Raw genomic sequence first — 10,074 nt, 5'->3', positions numbered from 1 at the left:
ATGAAAAATGCAAATCCAGAAGCTGAACGAGGTTTACAAAAAGACTTTTCCCTACAGAAAGGAATGACACCTACAATAAAGGAACATTTTTATTGAAGAATAATAGCTCAGTTAAAGGTTAAGAATGTACGGAAAGGGGGCAATCTGGAGCAGAGATGAGGCATGGAAGGGACAGCTTCAGGGAAGTTTGGGTGATTTGATTTAGTTTGTGGTTCTGGTGCTCATTCCAGTGGCTCCAGAATATCACAAAATCACAGAAATGACACAGTTTTTCATGTTTTCCCCCATTATTATTTTCAGCAAACCAGTCTGACAGATCCATATGCATCTCCTGCCGTCCCATAGAACATGGTCAGTTGTGACTTTTTCAGGGATATGAAAGAGCAGGATGTACATCTGTCCCTCCACAACATCCCCGAGGTTATTCATCCTCAGGGGGAGAGGGAGCAAAACCTGAGAGATTTAAATAACTTAAAAAATAGCGTAAGCCAACAACAGCTGAAAACAGTGACTTAAAACCAGCTTCGGCTTGTCAAAGGATTTTTGTTCCTCCTTATCTCATGTGGCAGGAGCGGAATAAACCACACTCTGTGGTGGCTTGGGGGTTCTGGGAGGCTTCTGGTGCTAATTGGCTGAGGAGGGATGTTGTGTGGTGACGAGGAAGGGCAGAACCCAGCTCAAAAATGAGCTAACATTTTGACATTAAGTTGCTTTTCCCATTTCTAACCCACACCACGGCATCACCCACTTCCCCCTTCCGGGGGCGGGGTGGTGCCTACAACAACCCTCGGATTTCAGACCCACCGGGCGCCGATATCAACCTAACGAGGGAAAAGTAATAAAAACGACTGCAAGCAGTTTCAGGTGCGACGCGGCACCGCGCGATTCCCACGATCATTGCGGGGCTTTAAAAGGCACCACGGAGGCCGCAGCCCCCTCAGCGCTTCCCGCCTTTCCTCCCGCCCCTCAGCGTTTCCCGCCCTTTTTGCGCCCCGCCCCTCGGCGCTGCCCGCGCTGCGCATGCGCAGCCGCATGAGGCGGTGTCCGCTGCCTCCCTCCCCGCGGCCGGGCCCCGCCGCGCCCCGCGCCATGTCGGACCGGCTCGCCAAGCCCTCCTGCCTCATCGTCGCCAGCGCCGCTGCCGCGGGTGAGACGCTCTCGGAGTGGGGGGGAACCCTCAGGTTCGCTCCGGCCGCGGGTGCCCCCGCGCCCCCGCCCTCCTTGGCGCTCGCCGGTGCGGTGTCCCCCGTACCCGCCGTGTTCGGGCAGTGAGCTCCCGCGTGTGTTCGCTCCGCTGGCGGGGCTCGTCATCCGTGTGTGCGGCCCACGGCTGCCTCGGCAGTGGCCGGCCAGCTGTGTGTGTGCCGGTGCCCGCGGCCGAGCCCCGCGGTCGCAGCTGTGCCTGTTCCCCACACACGGACACCTGCGCTGCAGGTGCTGCCTCCTGGTGCAGCCGTGCTGGTTTGGCCCTCCGCGTGTGGCTGTAGTGGCTTTCAGCTGAAGGAGGGCAGGGTTAAATGGGATATTGGGAAGAAATCCTTCCCTGTGAGGGTGGCGAGGCCCTGGCACAGGTTGCCCAGAGAAGCTGTGGCTGCCTCATCCCTGGGAGTGTCCAAGGCCAGGTTGGACAGGGCTCGGAGCAGCCTGGGATAGTGGAAGGTGTCCCTGCCCATGGCAGGGAGTGGAATTTCTTGATCTTTAAGGTCCCTTCCAAGCTAAACCTTTCCTGGATTCTCTGATTCTATTCCTCAGTATACAGCTCACCTATAATGAAGCTTGTACACTTACTATGTCTTATAATCATAGAATCATAAATCGTTAAAAAAAACTCTCTAAAATTTAAAGCTTCTGAGATGAGCTTTTTAATGTGCTTTGCTAGATGAACTGAGCTAGTGTGGCTGGGATTAAACTATGACTGTTGTTTCCTTAAGGTGTTGGAATCTGTTTTCCAGGTGTCTCAGCCCAGTCCTTCCTTCACTGCTTTACTCTGGCCAGCTCTGCTTTTAACCTGCAAGTTGCAACTCCCGGGGTGAGTAAAAATGGGCAAATGCTGTGATTTCAGTCTGGAGCCAGTTGATATCTTGATTGACGTGAGGGAATTGCCCTCAAAGTTTGACAGGAGGGAGAGCTATTAGAATGAATTAAATGGGGAAAAATGGAAAACCTGAGGTTTTTGAGAGCTGCAGCATCCCAAAGTCCCACATGGCTGTCCTTCAGGAAGGGTGGTGGGTGTCTGTGCAGGGATCCTGACCGTGTGAACCGTGTTGTCCCCAGGGGAAGTCAATTGATTTCGTGGATGTGAACGAGGGCAACGCGCGCTGGATCCAGGACTTCCGAATGAAATCCTACGCCAGCCCTGCCAAGCTGGAGTCCATTGATGGTGAGACCTTCACCAGGGCACTGTCATCTCCATTGTCAGGGGAACAGGTGCTGCCTAGGGCCAGGTTTTCAGGGAAGAACGGCACAGGAAAAGCATAAAACTTGTGTTCTAAGAGAAGACTGTGGCAACTGCAGTTGTTTGTTTATTTTTTATTTAAGAGGAAGTCCTGGCAACTGCCTTGTTTGCTTATTTATCTTGGCTTGGTAATTCTCTTAATATATACAGTACATATCATCTCCATCTCTAGTATATATACACACACTACATTGTTATGGGTTAAAAATAAATATTTTGCTGAAGTGGAAGCTAGCAGACAGAACAGTTGTAAGTGTTGCCTGGGTAAGCACAGCTCATTAAAAATATGTTCCTTGCCCCAAACAAGGACCTTTTTCTTTACCCCTCCTAGCTCTGTTAATTTCTTTAGTTCACTTTTGACTGCTCTGTGTGTGGGTTTGCTGATTTTTTTTAATTTTTTTTTTTTTTTCAAACCTGCAATGTATTTATGGTCAGGCTTTTTTGTTTGTTACCTGTGTTATGATGAGCTCACGCTTTCCTCCTGCCCAGGGGCTCGGTACCACGCCTTGCTGATCCCAAACTGCCCTGGGGCTGTGACTGACCTTGCCAACAGCGGGTACCTGGCCAAGATACTGCAGCACTTCAGCACTGAGAGCAGTAGGTGAACGTCCTTGGTTGTTTTGGTAAATAAAATAGTGGTTCTGTGCTGTTCCTGCAGGACTCTTGCCTTCTAATGCCTTCAGTGTTTGTGTAGTTAAAGAGCATTCAGAGCTGGGAAGGAAAACTGGTGTCTTAAAGGGGGGGGAACAAGTATCTTAAAAGGGTCTTAAAAAAGGAATGGAAAGCTTTAAAAGAAGTCTCCCAAAGTGTCTGAAAGGGGAAGTCTTGAAGGAAAAAGGGGGTCTTAAAGTATCTTAAAACAATGCCAGTAGCTTTTCCAAGCTTGTCTCAGAAGAGGATTCCCTGCCTTACAGTGGTACAGAAATGACTCTGTGGAAATCATTGGGATTCAAGGTTCAGAGCCAAGTGTGGAATGTCCCAGGATCATCATTAAGGCTGGAGTTAATCAAGACTTTGGGTGTGCTTCATGTCTGAGCATCTGTGTTTCCTCTTTGCTGCTGTCTCTGGACTTGGAGTTAAAAGCTGTTAACTTCTTGCAGGACTGGGGCAGTTCCTATTCTCCCTCTTATTGTTATAATAATAATGATGATAATAAATCTTATTATAGACAGTAATTGTTACTGCAGTGTGCAGGAAAGCCCTTACAGCCCAAGAGAATATTAAGAGTGCAGTGTAATTCTCTTGCAGGAGGGCAATGTCCTCACACTCTCCTGTGTTCTGACTGTTTGAAGATGCTCACAAATAGCTTTAATCTCTTCCCCTAGAGCCCATCTGTGCTGTTGGACACGGAGTGGCAGCTTTGTGTTGTGCCACCAATGAGGACAAATCCTGGGTTTTTCAGGGGTACAGCCTGACAGGGGTAAGTTGAGCTTCTGCCTGACTTGCTGTCTGGGGACTTCCCTTGCTGTGATTTCTGGTGGGTTTGGTCCTAACCTGAAATTCCCTAAGAATAAAAACCATCAGTTTGCTACAATGAGTTTGTGCAGGATGTGGAGAGTTGTCTTTGACAAGGGGCCCAACACAGTGCATGGGGAGATTATCCCACTCTGACTGGCATGTGGAGTGTTTTCCCTCTGACTGTGCAGTAAACTTCAAACTGAAGCACTAAAATGCTGGAAATTCCCACTGCAGCTCTTTGGATTCATAGCTGAGGACTTGAGAGAATTTTTTTTCCCATGAATTCTAGGGTAAGTTATTTCTCAAGGTGCTTTTTCATTTTAAAAGGCAGAGGAAGTCATAGGAAAAAAGACAGAGGAAGCTTCAGGAAAAAGGCTGTTTGTACAAATTGGCTTGTAATTGAAGTAGCCAGTTACTGCTGGTAATTTATTTTGTGTGCAGCCATATCTCTTATCTCACAGTCCATCTGTATGGCAGGTGTGCCAAGGTGATGGAAATCTCTATAGTACGGCTTTTAGGGTTGAGAATTTACATGAAAAGTTAAGAAATCAAGATTTTTTGGGGACTCAGGTGCTATCAATGTCCTCATGTAATTCTGTTTCACTTATGGATTGTGCATGGATTGTAATAATCTATGATGAAATGTATTAAAGTGTGATGTGGCCTAACTATAGTTGGTATGGAAACCATAAAATGACATTTCCTCCTGTGCATGTAAAAGCTGAACTGAGTGCTCTTAAATTTTTCTGTCTTTATTTATTTGTTTCCCATACTCATTCTGAGGTGGATTACTGTTATTTGGGCACTACAAGTGGCACAGCATCTGTGTCCAGATGTTTGTGTCCCACAGCCAGGGAGGTCTGCACTTCCCTGAGGTTAATCACATGTGCAGAAATTGTTTGGTGTTTGCTTTCAAGTGAGATAAAGGAAGTTTTCAGTTGGCTTCCTGTGGGAAATCCATCGAAGCTGCACGGGGTCATTTGGTTGGGAGAATCATAGGGGGAACAGGGATATGAGTTGCAGGGAAATGTGTGGGGTCTGCTTGGCTTTTTTTTCTGTAAAAAACCAGACAAACTTATCTCCTTTTGATCTTCTTTCAGCCCTCTGTATATGAACTGGTGAGGGAGCCCAACTTTGCCAGTCTGTCCATTATTGTGGAGGATTTCGTGAAGGATTCTGGAGCTACATTCAGTGGTATGTCACTCCTGGTGTCCCGGACTTCACACTTAGTGCCTGCCTTTTGCAAATGGGTGTGTCTATTGTGTGTCTATTTGTGTGCCTATTGTACCCAGCTGAGTGGGACTCTGCCAGGATATCTCATCTGGCATTCCCATTCCCTAATTTACTAGTGATTTTTCAAGGCTGGGTTGGATTGGGCTTTTGGAGCAGCCTGGTGGAAGGTGTCCCTGCAAGGGAGTAGGACTGAATGAGCTTTAAGGCCCCTTCCAACCCAAACCAGGCTGGGATTCTGTCTGAAATGAGGTAACTTAAAAATTCTGGTTGGGGTACTGAGCAGTTGCTGGTGGATCTGAACACACTGGGGTATTAAAATTGGCCAGAAAATCAGTATTTCATTTTTGTAGCATGGTGATTACAACTAATATCTTGCATAAGAATGGCAAGGTAATCAAAATTTTAAAATACATACTTTGAGGGTTTTGTAATGAAAAATCTCTTGATTGTATGTGCCTTCCCCACCTGGTGCTCATCAAATCAAGGGGCCAGTCCTGTCCTTTCAGAAAAGGGTTTTTCTGGGGAAATCATTGCAGGATCAGGGGCTTGAGGCTGTCCCTGTGTGGGGTCAGGGATCAGCCCCCAGCAGGTGTGTGAGGTCAGAGCAGTTCCCTGCTGTGCCTGTGCTCTGTGCACTGACTGTCCCTGCTGTGCTCTCTCCTGTGCCCAGCCAGCAGCCCCGATGCTGTTCACGTCGTGCTGGACAGACACCTGGTGACGGGGCAGAACGAGAATTCCACCCTCCCTGCTGTCCAGAACCTCCTGATTCTCTGCAATGTCAGGTGAGGCAAGATGGGGATAGCAACTGGGAACAGCCAGGGGTGTGAGCATCTTTTAGTTTCAGGAATATTGTCCCTCCAAAGAGGCTTTTGCCCTTGGTTAACTAATGAAGTGAGTGTCACTCTTGATCAAGCTCTTCAGGCAGTTGTGTCTGGTAGAAAGCATCTGATTATTTTAAAAAAGATTAAATTGTGGGGGGAAATGCATAGCTATAGTTGAACTGGTAAAATAAAATATTAAATAGGCTTCACTAAATATTTTTATTAGGAGAAACATCTCTTGTTTCTTGAGCTTTGGCAGGTTATCGAGTCAGTTCTGACTGAGGATTCTGGGAATGAATGGACTTAATTACTTTGGAAGTGGCTTGGCTGTTTGACTGTCACCTTGTCAGACAGAAGAGCACATGTAGATAACCCCAAAAGTCTTCTCCTGCTCAGGGCAATGTGTGTTACAAGTCCTGTGCTGGCTGTGGACTAATGGGTCGTGTCGTGTCTGGCTGTGTTCCCTTCAGCAGGAAATGAAGGAGCAGGTCTCTTGGCAAATGGGACAGATGAAGAGCCAGCAGGCTGAGGATTTCCTTGGCTCTTGGATAAAACATCCCTGTTGTGGCCTGGGAAGTGACTGTGCCAGTGGAGTGGCCGTGTCAGGTTCTATGTGTACCGAATGGATGAAGCAACTGTGACCCCCCCCTTGCGTTTTTGCTGCTGCATTTGCTCAGTGCTTCTCTAGACCCTCAGTCTGCAGGAGGGGGGGGACTGTCTTGAAACCCATCCCACAGTTGGTGCTTTGAGTACAAGTGGCTGAAGCTGGAGGCCTTGCTCTGGGTTGGCATTACACTGATGCACAGTGTGCCCTTTGTTCTCTTCCTTGCCCGTTCACATCCTTGGAATTGTTTAAAAAAGTTTGCTCAGCGGATTTTTACGTGGTCTCCCAGCTGGTTATTTGTTCTCCTTTGTGCTGCTTACGTTGTGAATTTTGTTCTCTTTAAAATATTCCTCTCTGGGAGTTCATTGCTGCTGCCCCTTGCTGGAATTTCATGGACAAAAGGGACTAAAAATGCAGGCAGATAACGTGGATCACATCTGAGGAACCAGCTGCAGGCTGGAATCTGGCCTTCTCCTTCCTTCTGACCTGCACATGTGGCTTGAAGCTGAGTGTGGAAAGGAATAACCAGACTGAGAAGGTTTTTTTCACTGTTGCAGGCTCAAACACACTAAATATATTGGAAAGTAGATAAATCAACTTTTAGGTAATTGATTTTTTTCCTTCCCTCTTGCAATAGTGGGCAACATTTCTACAGTGCTCTGAAGGGAAGGACCTTTGGACTTACATTTTTGTTTTCTTACTGGGGTAATATTGACTGTAACAAGTCATCAAGTCAAAGTAACTTTGTCTCTTCTGTAGAAACCCAACTGTTTAGCTCTGTCTCAAGAATTTGGTGTGATTTTTTTTTTAAAAGACAAAAAATCTTGCTGTGGGATTTGCTGGGTCTTCTGTTACATTCTAGAGCCCAGCTCTAGAATTTAATTTTGAAATGAAAATTTGGCTCTGATAGAAATTATCCAATGGCTTTGATAAATCTTCATTCCTGGCAAGTCTTCTTAGGGATTTGATGCTGACACCTTCAGGGCACACTTTACATCTGGAAAGCCACAACTCGAGTGGGAAGTGGGAGTCTGAGTGGCCACAAGTCTGTATCTCCTGTAGGACTGTTTCCATGGGATTTTGCCAAAATCCATTGCACCTTTCACTGCTTGCCTGTAAAAATAGAATATTGATGTCTACCCTGTGTCCTGTTTTCATTTCTTGCATGAGGTTCTGTCATGGATGAGCTGCCAGGTGAGCAAACAGCAGTCAGGCCACTGCAGACTTTGATCAGTTCACTACTGTGCTATTTTTTTTCCCTTGTTTTGTGGCCTCTGGGACCTGTTGGAATTGCTCTTTGTGCCTCTGTTGGGTGGTGAACTGATGGACAAAGTACAGTGCCTGGAGATTCTGTGGTGCTTCCTTGTTCCTCCCACATGAGAACAGACAGAGAGGAGTTTCTGTGTGTGTGTTTTCACTCTTTCCTATCACACAGACATTTTTATCTCCTCGGTGATGAAGTTGCTCCTGGAAAACTGAGGGAGGATTGAGGGATGTGTGCAGGTGTGTGCCAGCAGCTTCTGAGATGGATCTGGATGGTGGGCTGGATTGTGTCACCTTTAGAAATCCTGCTGATGAATTGGGAGCCATTAGCATCATAGGGGCTTGGAATTAAGGTCGGAAAAGACCTTGAAGACCATCAAGTCCAAGTGTCAGAGCAGCACTACCACTGTGTTCACCACTAAACCGTGCCCTCAAATGCCACATCCACACATTTTTTGGAACACTTGCAGGGATGGTGACTCCACCACTGCCATGGGCAGCCTGTTCCAATGCTTGACAACCCTGTCCACGAAGAAATTTTCCCCATTATCCAACCTAAAACTCCCCTGGCACAACTTGAAGCCATTAGTGATGGTAGCTTCAAGTTCTTGTACAGAATGACTAATTCTAGCCAGGGATTGGAAAAAAATTGTCATGAAGGGAGATTTCCTGTCCCAAGAGGTTGGAAAGGTTGAGTCTTTGGCAAGTATTACTGGCTCTGGGTGTGTCTAACAAAAGGTAAGGGCATTTTTAAATCAAGTTTTACAGGGTGTGTAGTGATTCTTTGGGATCTCTCCACAAACACACATTTCCTCCTCATTCCTGAGTCTAAGCTTGTCCTTGTGACTGTGAGAGAGAAAATCTTTCTGGGAGATGACAGACATGTGATTTCTTAATCTGAGGAGGTATGGGCATCTGGGAAACCCCTGAAGGGGTTTGTGAGCTGGGCTCAGACAGGATTCTGTGGGAGATCTCTTCATCTGAAGAGAGGTGAAGCTGAGGAAGAGTTAGGGAGGAAAGGTTCTTTGTGTGACTGACTGAAGAGCTGTAGAGGCTGAAGGTTCATGTGGTTGTTGGGTTTCTGCCCCATTTCAGGAAGGATGTAGATTTTTGTGGTTTAGCCCCGGAAATCAGGCACCTCCCAACATCCCCCTGTGCTGCAGGGAAGAGGAAACCCCAGTGCTGAGAGGGGACCACCAGCTGCCACCTCAGCAGGTAAGGGACCCTGTGACACTTCAAGCATAACTTGTTCCTCTCCTGCCCCCTCAGCTCCTGAGGTGGCTGTGGGTAAGTGCAGTAAGGTTTAACTGTGATTGAGGGACCTTGTCCTGCCTCTTTTTTTTCCCCTTTCACTGCAGTGTTTTATTGTCTCTTGGGCAACTTTGAGAACACCTGAGTTTAATTTGAGCCCCAGCTTTGAGGTGACAGATTCCATGCATGTGGGTAAAGCTTTTAATGCTGGCTTGATTTGGACAGGGAAAAGGTCAGCTCCCTTTGGACAGCTGTGCTTTCTGCCTGGCCCTGCTTCCCACCCCTGACACCTGCAGGGACAGAGGGGCTGGGTGAGTCCCCTGAGGTGGCTTCATCTCCCTCTGGCAGACTGGCACTATTCCCAAGGCAGGGCTGGGAATGCAGCCCCAGGTATCCATGGCTGGTTGTAGCTGGCTGTCCCTTTGTTCCCAGGGTGTTATGGATGTCCTGACAATAGTGCTGCTGTGTCACCCTGCTGTGAGTGAGCACTGGTTCCCTTGGCTCGTTTCCCTTGTGTTACTCAAGCTGGGTAGAGCATGTGTGTCAGTGTTGTAGCCTCAGTACTGTGTTTCTTCCCTCTTTAAAAAGTTAAGTTCAGGCAACCTTGTCAGGAAACAGTTAATTGTGTCTACCTGTGAGCAGGAATCTCTTAGAATTGTGAAATAACTGAGGTTGGAAGTGAGATCATGGAGTCCAGCCATTGCCTCAGCACTGCCAAGGCCACCACTAACCAGTGTCCCCAAGTGCCCCATCCACATGGCTTTTAAATCCCTCCAGGGACGGGGAATCAGCCACTCCCCTGGGCAGCTGTGCCAGTGCTTAATAACCCTTCCAGAGTATAATATCCCTAATAATAACCCTAATATCCAATAAACATCCTCTGGCACAAATGGAGGCTATTTCCTTCTTGTCCTGTCACTCGTTCTTGTCTACTTCTCGTGGAACTGGGCCTACATAAACTAAGTTATAAATAAATTTCCACATATGTA

The 10,074-nt window shown here is 47.3% G+C and overlaps 1 protein-coding gene across 3 annotated transcripts; it reads left to right on the top strand.

Moving 5' to 3' along the window:
- Positions 1 to 980: 980 nt before the first annotated feature.
- On the top strand, positions 981 to 7,710 carry GATD1 (glutamine amidotransferase class 1 domain containing 1). Of its 3 annotated transcripts, none has more exons than XM_064660023.1 (8): positions 981 to 1,147; positions 1,953 to 2,029; positions 2,275 to 2,380; positions 2,945 to 3,052; positions 3,781 to 3,875; positions 5,014 to 5,107; positions 5,817 to 5,928; positions 6,441 to 7,710. In XM_064660023.1, the coding sequence occupies exons 1-8, from the start codon at positions 1,021 to 1,023 to the stop codon at positions 6,445 to 6,447; spliced, it is 726 nt and encodes a 241-aa protein (XP_064516093.1). In that variant the 5' UTR covers positions 981 to 1,020; the 3' UTR covers positions 6,448 to 7,710. The 3 variants fall into 3 exon arrangements, with proteins under 3 accessions (XP_064516093.1, XP_064516092.1, XP_064516094.1); XM_064660022.1 differs by having other exon boundaries at positions 6,438 to 7,710; XM_064660024.1 differs by lacking the exon at positions 5,817 to 5,928 and having other exon boundaries at positions 6,438 to 7,710.
- The last annotated feature ends 2,364 nt before the right edge of the window (positions 7,711 to 10,074 follow it).

Source organism: Pseudopipra pipra, chromosome 6, assembly GCF_036250125.1.
Source record: "Pseudopipra pipra isolate bDixPip1 chromosome 6, bDixPip1.hap1, whole genome shotgun sequence".
Taxonomy (NCBI): domain Eukaryota; kingdom Metazoa; phylum Chordata; class Aves; order Passeriformes; family Pipridae; genus Pseudopipra; species Pseudopipra pipra.
Note: the sequence above shows the minus strand (reverse complement) of the source record. Positions and strands in the feature narration are given on the sequence as shown.